At 41.8% G+C, this 14,204-nt stretch overlaps 1 protein-coding gene across 1 annotated transcript in view; it reads left to right on the plus strand.

Moving 5' to 3' along the window:
• GRK7 (G protein-coupled receptor kinase 7) overlaps positions 1–13,896 on the plus strand; it is a 38,330-nt gene extending 24,434 nt beyond the window's left edge. The window contains exons 3-4 of the mRNA XM_069973938.1: positions 8,508–8,776; positions 13,327–13,896. Coding sequence (XP_069830039.1) covers positions 8,508–8,776; positions 13,327–13,669 — 612 coding nt within the window. The 3' untranslated portion in view covers positions 13,670–13,896. The remainder of the gene's footprint in view (positions 1–8,507; positions 8,777–13,326) is intronic.
• The last annotated feature ends 308 nt before the right edge of the window (positions 13,897–14,204 follow it).

The raw sequence follows: 14,204 nt of genomic DNA on the forward strand, positions 1-14,204 counted from the left end.
GTTAACCCCCAGCCATGTCCCTGGTAGCCTAGTTAACCCCCCCAGCCATGTCCCTGGTAGCCTAGTTAACCCCCATCAGGCATGTCCCTGGTAGCCTAGTTAACCCCCATCAGGCATGTCCCTGGTAGCCTAGTTAACCCCCATCAGTCATGCCCCTGGTAGCCTAGTTAACCCCCATCAGTCATGTCCCTGGTGGACTAGTTAACCCCCATCAGTCATGTCCCTGGTAGCCTAGTTAAACCCCATCAGGCATGTCCCTGGTGGACTAGTTAACCCCCATCAGTCATGTCCCTGGTGGACTAGTTAACCCCCATCAGGCATGTCCCTGGTAGCCTAGTTAACCCCCATCAGGCATGTCCCTGGTAGCCTAGTTAACCCCCATCAGTCTTGTCCCTGGTAGCCTAGTTACCCCCCATCAGGCATGTCCCTGGTAGCCTAGTTAACCCCCAACAGTCATGTCCCTGGTGGCCTAGCTAACCCCCATCAGGCCTGTCCCTGGTGGACCAGTTAACCCCCATCAGGCATGTCCCTGGTAGCCTAGTTAACCCACATCAGTCATGTCCCTGGTAGCCTAGTTAACCCTCATCAGGCATGTCCCTGGTGGCCTATTTAACCCCCATCAGGCATATCCCTGATAGCCTAGTTAACCCACATCAGTCATGTCCCTGGTAGCCTAGTTAATCCCTCAGTCATGTCCCTGGTAGCCTAGTTAACCCCCCATCAGGCATGTCCCTGGTAGCCTAGTTAACCCCCCATCAGGCCTGTCCCTGGTGGCCTAGTTAACCCCCATTAGTCATGTCCCTGGTGGCCTAGTTAACCCCCAACAGTCATGTCCCTGGTGGCCTAGTTAACCCCCAACAGTCATGTCCCTGGTAGCCTAGTTAACCCCCAACAGTCATGTCCCTGGTAGCCTAGTTAACCCCCAACAGTCATGTCCCTGGTGGACCAGTTAACCCCCAACAGTCATATGCCTGGTGGACCAGTAAACACCCAACAGTCATGTCCCTGGTGGACCAGTTAACCCCCAACAGTCATGTCCCTGGTGGACCAGTTAACCCCCAACAGTCTTGTCCCTGGTGGCCTAGTTATCCCCCCCCCCCAACAGTCATGTCCCTGGTGGACCAGTTAACCCCCAACAGTCATATGCCTGGTGGACCAGTAAACACCCAACAGTCATGTCCCTGGTGGACCAGTTAACCCCCAACAGTCTTGTCCCTAGTAGCCTAGTTATCCCCCCCCCCATCACTCATGTCCCTGGTGGACTAGTTAACCCCCATCAGTCATGTCCCTGGTAGCCTAGTTATCCCCCCCCCATCAGTCATGTCCCTGGTAGCCTAGTTATCCCCCCCCATCAGTCATGTCCCTGGTAGCCTAGTTATCACCCCCATCAGTCATGTCCCTGGTAGCCTATTTAACCCCCAAATAAAAAAAAATAAACATCCCTCTCACCTTTCCTCCGTTCCCACGCTGTCCAGGTCCTCTTCTCTCCCAGGTCCTCTGTGCCGGTCTTCTCCTGCAGGCGGCGCGCGATGAAATGACGTCATCGCGCGCGGCCCGCAGGAGACTGAAGACACGCGCCGCTTTGGAGGAGGAAGGAGCCGACACAGACAGCACGGCAGCTGTCACAGAGGATGCTGTGTGCGCCGGCTCCTTCCTTCCTCCAGAGCAGCGCGTGTCACAGGGGAGCCGCGGGCCGCATCGGGAGGTCTCAGGGGCCGGATGCGGCCCGCGGGCCGGAGGTTCCCCACCCCTGGAGTAAACGATCGTAATAACGATCTCAGTAATGACTAACAACGATCGTTCTGTGTAATATGGTGAACGATTTCAGGTTAACAATAAACTTGTTTGCAATTGTTTATCAGAGGGATCTGTGTGTGTGTGTGTGTGTTTATATATATATATATATATATATATATACACGAACGCAATTATAATCATATTAAGGAATTTTTCGTAGTCATTTCTTTCGTCTAAAAATAATCGCTTGTCGTCCACTAAATGAGCGCCTAAACTATTTATCTGTACGTTTAAAAAGACACTCACACTGAAAAGATTTCTTGAGTGCAGAGGCTGCTGTAATCACAGGACTTCATTAACCAAGAAGTTACAGACAGTTTGTGTTTACATTTTTGTGTAATTCGATAGAGTTAAAACATTGAGATGTATACCCTAGGACATGGATGAAACACTGTAAATCAAAGTAAGAATATATAGAGATGAGCGAGCCTCAAACCTGAATGCTCTGCATTTGATTACTGATGGCCAAAAAAGTTGGATAAAGCCCTAATGCTGGGTTTACACGGAGCGATAATTCGCCCGATCGTACGATTAACGATTTTGAAGTAACAATTTTTTTTTATAACGATCAGCGTTTAGACTGTACGATATATCATACAGAAAATTCGTTTTGCGATCGTTTTGCGATCGCTTAAGCCTATCTCACACATAGGGAAAATCAGTGAACGACTGTTTACACGGAACGGTCTGCGAATTTTTTACGAACAACGATTTAAGAACCTGTTAAAAGATCAAAATGAACGATTTTTCGATCGTTCGCCACGTTTACACGTACGATTATTGTTCGAATTCGATCGTTAGCGCGAAAATTCGCCCGATAATCGCTCAGTGTAAACCCAGCATGATGGTCCATTTACACAGAAAGATTATCTGACAGATTATCTGCCAAAGATTTGAAGCCAAATCCAGGAATGGATTTGAAAAGAGGAGAATTCTCAGGCTTTCCTTTATACCTGATCTCTGTTTATAGTCTGTTTCTGGCTTTGGCTTCTAATCTTTGGCAGATAATCTGTCAGATAATCTTTCTGTGTAAATGAAACCTAATGCTGGGTTTACACGGAGCGATAATTCGCCCAATCGTACGATTAACGATTTCTAAGTAACGATTTTTCTTTTATAACGATCAGCGTTTAGATGGAACCATATATCGTACAGAAAATTCGTTTTCCGATCGTTTTGCGATCGCTTAAGCCTATCTCGCACATAGGAAAAATCAGTGAACGACTGTTTACACGGAACGATCGGCGAATTTTTTGCGAACAATGATTTAAGATCCTGTTAAAAGATCAAAATGAATGATTTCTCGCTCGTCGTTCGATCGTTCGCTGCGTTTACACGTACGATTATCGTTCAAATTCGATCGTTATCGTGCAAATTCGCACGATAATCGTTCCGTGTAAACCCAGCATAAGGCTGCCTGGACAACATAGTTGAAGTGATTTTTAACGATTATCGTTAGTCATTAAACAAAGTTGTTTGTCGTTTACCTGAAATTGTTCACCATATTACACAGAACGATAGCCATTAGTTGATAGTCGTTGCTGATCCCAGCAAAAGAAGGAACAATTTGCAATTATACTGAATGTTTAGTGAACGAATGCAGAATCACAGCAAACAATGTGGAATCACAGCGAACAATGATTTTAGAGCCAGATCTCGATCAACGACATACGAATGATTTTTCAATCGTTGCCTGCAATTACACACGATTATCGTTTAAGTTTAAACAATATAACAATTTTCCGCACTATAATTGTCCCATGTAGGGTCTATAGGATGTATCCATCTTTCTCTCTTTCTCTTTCTCTCTCTCATTTCATTGGTGGACAGTGTCATGTAGGTGGAGCTTCACGGCAGTTGGGCTCTCTCCCCAGCAGGAAGATGAGGCGCAACTGCCATCAAGCCCCTCCTAGTTGACACCGTGCACCAATGAAATCAAGCAAAAGTAAAGGGGAGGGGACACCTATGTCTTTAACTGTTGCACTACTGTTCAGACCATCGTGTAGTAGTAACTTTATTTTATTCTGTGGATAAGACTGACACACACCGCAGCATGTACCTAGAATTGCACTATAGCATGGACATTATATGAGAGTTCCATTAATATACAGAACCAGTGTGTTTCTACCTGCAGATATTATAACATGTTGGTTTCTGTAGAATAATATCTCCTATCACATAGTTTCTACTTCTTAAGATATTACAGTATAAAATAACTTCAACCTCATTTCAACCGGATAGCTTGCAGAGCTGTGACTCCCCGATGCTCTTTCTTCCAGTAATAGCCTTTCTCTCCGTCTCTCTGAAATGTCTGCTAATTGCTCTGACACTACTATTCTTGGCAGAAAATACAATTCTCTTTGTGCACGGCAGCTGCCAAGTGTTGCTATGCCAAGTATCAATAAGTCTCTTATAAGGCATTTATTTGACTGTATAGTTGCTTCCGAGCTGTGCTAGACTGCCTTACTGCAGCTGCCGCACCCTGCCCATGGATGCCGTGCAGCATTTCCTTTGTATTAAAACAGATGCAATGAAAGGTTGCTATCCTCACCCTAATGTGCTCTGCATACAGACTATGTACTGTAAGATTCCACGGTGGCCTAGCATACCATGGCTCTAATAAAGGAGTCGAGAATGCCTCCATCCCCTCCCCTCCATACTTTGTTACAGGTCATCTAGCTAGTTGGCCCTCTGCCATCACTTCCACCCCAGGATAAATGCCATGTGGCCCAATTGTCTAGTGGTTAATGCTATGCATTGTAATTACATTGCCTTATTTCAAAGCAGGTTCAAAACAATGGAGATGGATATTTGGGGGCCATGTCTGAATTGGGGTTCTCCTATTTTTTTTTTTACAGCATATCCCCAGTTTGGGATAACAGGTGTCCAGGTAGCCATTTAATTTACCTCCTATACACCTCAACTGAGAGAGCCACATCTTTAAGGCCCTATTACACCAAGCGATGATCGGCTACATTTGGACGATTATCAGTCGTTGCGGCCGATAATCACTTGGTGTAATAAGTACCGTTAAAAGGCAACGATTAGCTGACATGTACAATGTCAGCTGATCCTTGTTTTTCAATGTGTTGAAATATTTTTAAACGGTAATGACGGTCTGCTGGCCATTGCTCTGTGCAATAGGACCACTGCTATCTCCTATGGGCTCCCCCTCCCGCAGCTCCTAGCGGCCCCCCGCTCTTGCCCTCTCGCTCTTGCTGTATGTAATAAGAGCGGTGGCAGCAGACCACCGCTATCTCCTATGGGCTCCCTGGTGGACCCTCTGGGCCCCTCCCGCAGCACCTTGCGGCCCCCCTGCATGTAATACAACGACAGCTAGCAGAGAACGAGGAGCAAGTGAGAGCTGATCCGACAGGTTGTCGTTTGCTTGCTCCTCACCATCGGCCCGTGTAATAGGGCCTATACCCTGTGGATGCCCCAGGAGACCCCAGATCTCCTAACAAGGAGGCCACAAAAGTGGAACTCCCATCTATCAGACATTCACATCATATCCCGGGACACCATTCCAACATCTTCCTGAAGGCCTTATTTATATACTGTATATAAATGATAATTGTACGAATGGATTTATAACATGCGGCTGATCTGGCCTCTAACATGTAGGTTGCTTATGCTAAACTATACTAAATCTATGTAATAGGGTGATGCATAACTACTAGTTCCCTAATATATGTAGCATGTTATTATTATTGCCTTTGTAGCTCTGTAGTACATTAGTGTAGGTTCACAGCGCTGTCACATAGCACCTGCTCAGGCCCACACACTATAGAATTCATAGAAAAATCAAATCCAATTTGCTGTGCATACAGAACCCCACAGCTGCTATACCAGCCCGGTGATTCATGAGCTTCTGTCCTTCGGTAGCAACCAGCATAGACTTGATTAATTTGCAGTTGTCAGCACAATTACTTATCGGTGTCACATGAATCAATGTGATCAATACAATGGGTTTTATTTGCAGTCAAAGCAGGGACTGCCGTTTCTTCCATGTTAACATATGTATTTTATATACATGTAATAGAAGATTAGTCAGATTTAGAAATCAGCAGATTCCTGATAGATCAGAATGTTTTCATCGCTGGTTGTGGCTGCATGGCAGTGATTACTGTAAGTTCTTCTATCCTTTACTCGCACACAGCAAAAACAAAAACGTCTGTAATGGTGAGATTAAGATACGGCTGTATTACTGAGGTTAAAATACGGTCATATTTTCAGTGTTATAACGCGCTCCATAGAAGTCAATAGAAAATTGGCCGGCGGTGCTGCACAACACTATAGAATAACAGCCGTAATTGATTATAACCATCCAAGTTAATGAACATACTCATTATTTACCACCGTATTTTGCAAAATGTGGCTGTTTTTTTTTTTTTTTTTAAATCTGTTCACACATTTTGTTTTATTTTAACTCAAAAAGACTGTTGTATTTAGTTTTTTTTTTTGAACTGCATGTGACCCTAGCCTAATAATTACAGAATATGCTGCAAATAAAAAAGAACAGTAACAAAAAAAGGGAAAATGCAAAAAGACTTAGGCTACACAGTAAAAGAAAGGCAAAATACAGCCATATTTTCAATGTAATAATGTGCTCTATTGAAGTCTATAGAGAACTGGTCATCAGTGCACACCTGTTCATACATTTATATCTACTACAAATGTCCACGCCAGACTTGTCCCTGGTCAAAATATTTCCTGGTGCCCTCCTTTTTTAAAAAACACTCTTTTTAGAGTGTCAGCGTGGTGTCGATGGGGTGGGACCTAGAGCACCTGTGCCCTATGCCTGCACTGCTTCTCTCTCTTAGCAAATAGATAGAGGCGCTGCAGGCCTAAGGCATGGATGCTCTAGGCCCCGCCTCATTGACACTGTTTTTAAAAAAGGATGGCACCAGGATATTTAAACCCTAGAATAAGATATGGATTGACTTCGGCAAAGTAGTCAATGGGGTCCATCTGGTTTCCAGCATTATTTCTGTCATCTGACTGGATTTGAGCAGACACAAAAAATTACTAAACATTGTGATTTTTGTTTGGTCCTATGGAAGGATTCTGCAATGGGGCCCCAACAGAACTTCTAGTGCACACGTGAACTCCTTAGATACTAAGGTCTGTCTGTTGTCAGTAGTGGATGAACTAGTTTAGTCCACTGAATCTAGCGCCTGGAATGCCCCAGTAAATTCTTTCTACTCTTATAAATTAACGTATGAGGTTGTTAGATAAGTTAGCTGAAGTATAGAAAGTGTAGATTACTTAGGCTACGTTCACACATAGCAAAACTAGCGGAATTCCGTTAGCCTCCCTCTCATAATGGGAGTCTATGGGAGGTGCGCCTCTCCCCGCGCTGAAGAATGAACATGTTCATTCTTCAGCACGGAGAGACGCTGTGAGAAGAGCAGCGCGCGCCTCCCATAGACTCCCATTATGAGAGGGAGGCTAACGGCATTCCACGGCGGACAATTCCGCCGCGGAATTCCGCTAGTTTTGCTACATGTGAACGGGGCCTTACTTTCACACAAGTTAAAGTAAGATTATGCACAAGCTGTTATTTTCTCATTTCTTCTTGGCTCTCTGTGTTCTATTTTACAGGTATGGTTTTAACACAATGGGGGATATTTACTAACAAATCTAAAAACAAACACAATTTTGTCAAAGATGTTTTGACATTATTTCCAATCTAATGTGTTTAGTCAAATTTATGTAAATTGTCTAATAGCATAGTAAATGTGTCTTAAAAATAATGGTCTTTTAATTAGTCTAATAAATTCACCTGGTTCGGAGCAGACGTAGCGATGCGCCAGTATATGCGACTTTTTAAAAAATTGCGCAGTTAATAAATTTAGCTAAAAAAAAATTCTGGCGCACTTTCGATCTAATTAACAACAAAAAAATCTAATTTGGATAGTCTTGTCTAAAAAAGCTTCATAAATTCATATTAGATTTATTTTGAGCGCAAACTAGATATATTAGACTAAAAACCGTCGCAATTAGTTTGATAAATGTCCCCCAATGATGTTTGTTCGTTGTACAACTTGTACTTTACTAGAGTTGTCACTTCCTTCTTTATACACAAAGTAAGAAGTTGTCACTCCTCAAACACAACGTCAAGCACAATTGTTGGACGAGAAAAAATTGATGATTTGCTACATGTATGGAGTGATATATAGGCACTCTTATAGGAAGGGGCAGAGTCTCTTTAGTCAAATGTTTAGACTTCAGTCTGCAAATTTGGGTGTTGGGCGTCTTAGATGTTCAGGCGCCTATGATATCTAGTCGCACGTTTTTTCTGGCCTATATAAGAGATTTTGACCTGAACCACACTTTTAAAATGTCTCTGTGATGTCAAAAATATTTGAAAATGGGAGGGACACTTTAAACTATTAATCTTGGGACAACCCAAGTACTTGGGTAATACAGGCCAGAGTAAGAGAGAGTTTTTGTAGCTGATCCTAGGGACCAGAACTATGAAGCACATCTCTATTAGCTGGGGGTTCCCTAGTAGGTTTTTGAATCTTGTCAACCCCTTTAACTCATCACTTTGTATAACATACATTAATTTTTGACAACTACTAATGTAGTTCAAGAATTGAAGCCTGAACAGAAGCGTAGAGTTATAAAATGAACCATTTTCTTGATGGAATATTACCCGTGCTGTAGATTCCTTCTCACCTGTGCTTTCTCTATGTGTATTGTAGGCCGGCACCAATGGTTACATGGCACCCGAGATCCTCAAGGATGAGAATTACTCATACCCGGTTGACTGGTTTGCAATGGGCTGCACTATATATGAAATGGTCGCAGCCCATACGCCATTTAGAGATCCAAAGGAAAAAAATAAGGATGAGTTGAAGCGCAAGACATTGGAGGAAGAGGTTGTATTCAATAATCCAAACTTTACAGCTGAGGCAAAGGATATATGCAGAGCATTGCTCGCCAAGAAGCCTGAGGAGCGACTGGGCAGCAGGTGAGATTTATGAATTGTAATTCAGGGCACAAAACTCTACATTTAGGCTACGTTCACACAACGTAAATTTAAGGATTCGCAACAATGGCCGTGATTAATAGAAAAGTTAGGTTGCACTGCAGTCAGAGGGAATCTCGGCCGGAGTGTATACACATAGTATACACTATGGGCAGGATCCCTTGCGGCTGCAGGAAAAAACGGACATATCAGTTTTGTGTGACCGCTAATTATTGAATAGCAGCCGCACAACACTGACAGCTCACACAATGGAAAGTGCGGCTGCAAGTTCCCCAGCACTGGCTAAGATTCCGGAGCTGTACCAAAGAAACGAATGAAGGGGTGCCAGCTGTTGGCATCCCATATCAGCTATTGATAGCCCAAAAGAAGTTATCTAGGATTATTAAAAAAAAAAAGCACAGCTACTGTCTTGCAAAAACAGTACCACCCCTTTTGTTTAAGGTATTACAGTTCAACTCTGTTCCCTTTAATGGAACTTTAAATGGAGTTTTAAAACCCGCACCTAAACAAGTGTGGCACTGTTTCTGTTTATGAAAGCTTGGATGAGTACTTTAAGGAAATGTTCTAATTATAACCTACGTTTTCTATGACAGAAATAGATCTCAAAATGCAAAATTACTTTTAAATTATCAAGGCTATGAAACGTGAATTGGACAGGTAGAATTTTTTATCTATCCTGTCCCAGATAAGTGGTTCTAGATATGTATGCATTTACACCATGTTTCTCTTCTGTCTGTGGTCTACCATGAGTTTTACACTGAAAATGTACCAAACTGAGTCCCAGTTAGACTCCTTTCTGAGTACTTCATTGAAATTTTTCGCTGATCTCCCTGAACTCAGTGATTGCTGTGATTTGTTGGTCTATTTTTCATTGCCTCCGTTAGCCAAAATCCTGCTCCACACTGACGAGGGGCAAATAGCACAAAACAGCTGTCTGTGGATGGATGCCTGCCTTGGTAAACCCTTGTCATGTCGCAATACTCGCAACAGAGTTAGACTTTGGCACAAAAGGGGCCATCCTGGTGTTTTCCTATTTCACAACCGAGTGGGACTTAAGGGGCTACCTATCAGGGTGGTGTGGTGCTCTCCCCATCATGAAGGCACCCCTTGGCAACAGGCTAGGATATCTGGCTATTTCCGTGTTTTAAGACTCACAACCGAGGCTCATCATCAATGGAGACTCTTGATTGAGTACTTCATTGGAATTTTTTCACTGATCTCCCTGAGCTCAGTGATTGCTGGGATTTGTGAGACTCCTTTCTGCCCATTATAGTCAAACAGCACATCGGACTCTATGTCCACTTCCCATTTTGACAGCTTGCTCTTGCCTGATAGAAGAGCATACTCGTGGTGTGGATGGCTACCTTAGACCTTATTCACATGTTCCGTAAATGTGTCTGCAAGTGTGAATCTGCAATTACGTACTTCAGTTATTACCTATTGATTTCTATAGAGCTATTCATACCATCAATAGATTAGAGTCCCCCCCAAAAAAAACAAACATGTCCTAGTGTGGATCGTTGTTGTTATTTCACCAATAGAAGTCAATTGGATCCACTATTTTGTACGGATTGTAACCTTTTGACGTCCGTATTGTCCGCAAAAAATGCAGATCTGCAATAGGCAAACTGGTTACATTTTTTTTTTAACCTGAACAACTTAATTTAAACTGTACAGATTCAAAGGATCTGCAAAAAAAAAAAAAAAAAAAATATATATATATATATATATATATATATATATATATATATATACGGACCAGAGAAAAAACACTGAACTTGTGAATTAGGAATAGGTCTGCTAGACATTTATCTTCTTCCTTCTGAAAGAAAGAACAGTTATCATCCGTCATTGGCAAACCATAAACTACAACCCTTTTTCTCCTGTCTGTAAATATATATTATCCCCCAGTAGAGGGTGCTGTAGGTATCACACACTTAGCAGCTTCTTTCACGGTGAACTCAAATGCAATATACACATATATTTTTTTTTTTAGATCTTTTTTGTTTTACTAAATTTATTGGTGAGAAAATAAAGGAGAACAATTTATGAAATAGAATTTTAAATAACAAATTTTACTTCCGTCATTCTTTCAAAAGGACTACAGATTTCTTATGGCTAATACCTTTATAAGTGCATTCTTCTGGGGTCATTGACATAATACACTTTGTATGACCTGTCATATGGGGGTAGGAAGGGGGATATGGCGATAACTGATTTGATCACATTTGTAGCTTGCAATTGTGGCCACTTTTCATCTACTGTATATTGAAAAAAAAATTATAAAAATAATAAATAAATGTATGTGTGTGTGTGTGTGTGTGTGTGTGTATATATATATAACGTGTGTGTGTGTTTATATATATATATACATACAGTGTGTGTGTGTGTGTGTATATATATATATATATATATATTGCTTTCTCCCCCATTTGATGTCAATAGTTTTCATAATAGATTAATAGATTAACAAATTTCTACTAAAATACAGTATACAGTAAGCAGTGTGTGGTTACAGGAAATCTCATAATCATATGGCCAAACTAAGACATGGCACCAAGTTTTTGTGAAATGATAGCTAGAATGCTAGAAAAGATTAATAATTTTAAATTTATTTGCATCTAATTAATAATCTAACCTTCTTATGTTCCCATAGTGCCATTTTAATGAAATCCTCTATTTTAGTAATATGTTTATTAGGCAGTTTGGTGCACTGAGGGCAGGAGTACATCCCTTATTGCACCCCATCCGACCCTCTACATGAATATTCACCCAGTGCTCTGCAGTGATGGTTGGCGTGATGCCACCACTTTAATATTCATGAAGAGGGTCATTCAGGTGGATGGAACTATGACTGTAGTACCGCCCCTCAGGGCACCAAATCCCCTCATTAACATAGTAATAAAACAAAGGTTGTCATTAAAATGATGCTGAGGATGAAAGTAAGCAAAATACTTTCATCCTCGGCATCCCCAGCCCTATGGGAACATAACAGGTTGGAGTCTTCTAATCTGCTGTTAGTTTCTCTGTAATAGACAATTACTGATGACCTCTAGAAAGTCAGTCGTCGTGTCTCATATCTTAAATGATCTCAGTTTGTTTGTAGCTTTGGCCTAATAGTGTCATGGAATGATAACATGGCACGTTTCCTCAGGTGGAATTTGCTCTGTTGATCTTCAAGTATTCCAGAGTAATCATTACAAATCCCACAACATATAGTGAGCGCCCTTTGGAAGCAATAATCTCTAAAGATAACCTATCAGCTATCCTGTATCGCTTAATAAATAACAATTTTGGGGCATATTTTGTTAAAACTCACGATTGTGCATTTCCTCTGTTATTTCTGATGGAAATGTATGAATTATTGGACTATTGGGTTGTAATAGAGTATGTCCTTACACAGCCTCACAGTAAAGTGTAGGAACAGGTCTAAGGTGACCCATCTCATCCAGTGGCTGGACCAGGAAATAGTGATCAGCAGGGATTGGGCGCTGGGAAATGATGTCCATTGTCTTAGGTGCCATTGGTTTCCATTGTATTACAGATTAGGTCCATTTACAAATTAGCTCAGCAGGGATTAGTCCTAACCTGGAAAAGGGATTGAATCTAAAGGCCCTATTACACGTATTCGGCCGATAATCTTCCTGTGTAATAGAAGGCAGTGATTAGCTGACATGAACGATGTCGGCTAATCATTGCAGCTGTTTGTCTTTCAACATGTTGAAAGGCAAACGACTGCGATAGCAACAATCTGCTGCCACCGTTCCGTGGAACAGGAGCAGCGACAGCAGACCACTGCTGTCCTCTATGGGCTTCCCGGACGATCTAGCAATCATCCGGGCAGCCCTCCCGCACCTCCCCGCTGCCTCCCCTGCACTTGCCCGCTCATTACCACCGCGTGTAATTGCGGCGGCAGAGAGCAGGGAACAGCGCTCGTTTGCTCCTCTAGTCGACCCGTGTAATAGGGGCTTAAGAGATTTCTTCATCACTTTAGATTAAAGCTACTATATCTGATAGAAGGTCATATGACCAAGTTCCTTATATCCTTCACATGTTTTTACAGTAGAAGTGCATTCATATTGTTCTTGTCAGGTAAGGGGCCTCACAGATAAAGGATGTATTTTTGCCTGCAGCATTGGAAACATTATTAACTATGATCAATGGCAATAAAGATTCCATTTATTTAACAAACTGAATATTTCACCGCTAACTTGTACCGTATATCAATAAATAAGGTCAACTCTCTTTTTTTTAATGTTGATTCATTTTCCTGTATGGCATAATATCATCCATCTGTTAAAACCTTTCATTATCTATTCTGTTATTGTCTCACCTACTTCTAATAGTTATTATTTTATAATAATAGTTGGGGTCTCATCTTAAGCATTTAGGTCAAAACCACAAGAAAGACCCTCACCTATAGGAAATGGGGGGGGGGGGGTATAGACAGATTCTATCTATTGTATGGGTATTTTTTCCAAGCTGCTGTTCTAACTTCTCTTCACCCTTACTTGTTTTATAATCTCTTGCAGATCCAATGATGATGACCCAAGAAAACACTCCTTCTTTAAATCTATAAACTTCCAAAGGCTGGAAGCCGGAATGGTTGACCCACCGTTTGTACCAGACCCATCTGTGGTCTATGCCAAGGACATTGCAGATATAGCTGATTTCTCTGAGGTCAAAGGGATTGACTTTGATGAGAAAGATGCCAAATTCTTCAAGAGGTTTTCTACTGGCGCAGTACCAATCAGCTGGCAGCAGGAGATCATCGACACCGGACTATTTGATGAACTGAATGACCCAGACAGGCAAAGCTCTGGGAGGTATATGAGCGATGGTGAGAAGAAGTCAGGAGTGTGTACTATAATATAGTTGGCACTCTCTGTACATTAGGGGCACAATGGGACATATTCTCTAAGCAGATTCTTACAGCTGAGCATTTGATGCTTAAAAAACTCCCAGTGTACATTCCATCCACCTCCATGAAATCTGACTTGTTATATGAGCCCATGTAACACAGATAGTTTATTACCAAGGTATCAGAATCGTCCACCATCTTGAGTATGTATGTATTGGCAATCTTTTACATAAATCTCTTGTGTCTCAGTGTGTTGCTTCATTGTGACTTGTTACACAACGGTTCACACATTTATAAACTCACAACAAAAGTTTGCTGTTTTTTTTTATTATTAAAAGACGGACGCTTGAGGACAAAGGGTACTTGTGGTGTTTTGGATTGGTTTATTGTCTACGAACGTTGCTTATAGCATGGCATTGATTTCTGTCTGTCTTTTTCTACGACATTATATATTCGCATTGTCAAAAATAAATCATAAAAGGTTTCAGCTGAATTGTTTCCCAGAAGGGAAAGAACTGTGGTTTGGAGAGGGCTCTCGCCCTGCAATCT

Source organism: Dendropsophus ebraccatus, chromosome 6 (genome assembly GCF_027789765.1).
Source record: "Dendropsophus ebraccatus isolate aDenEbr1 chromosome 6, aDenEbr1.pat, whole genome shotgun sequence".
Classification (NCBI taxonomy): domain Eukaryota; kingdom Metazoa; phylum Chordata; class Amphibia; order Anura; family Hylidae; genus Dendropsophus; species Dendropsophus ebraccatus.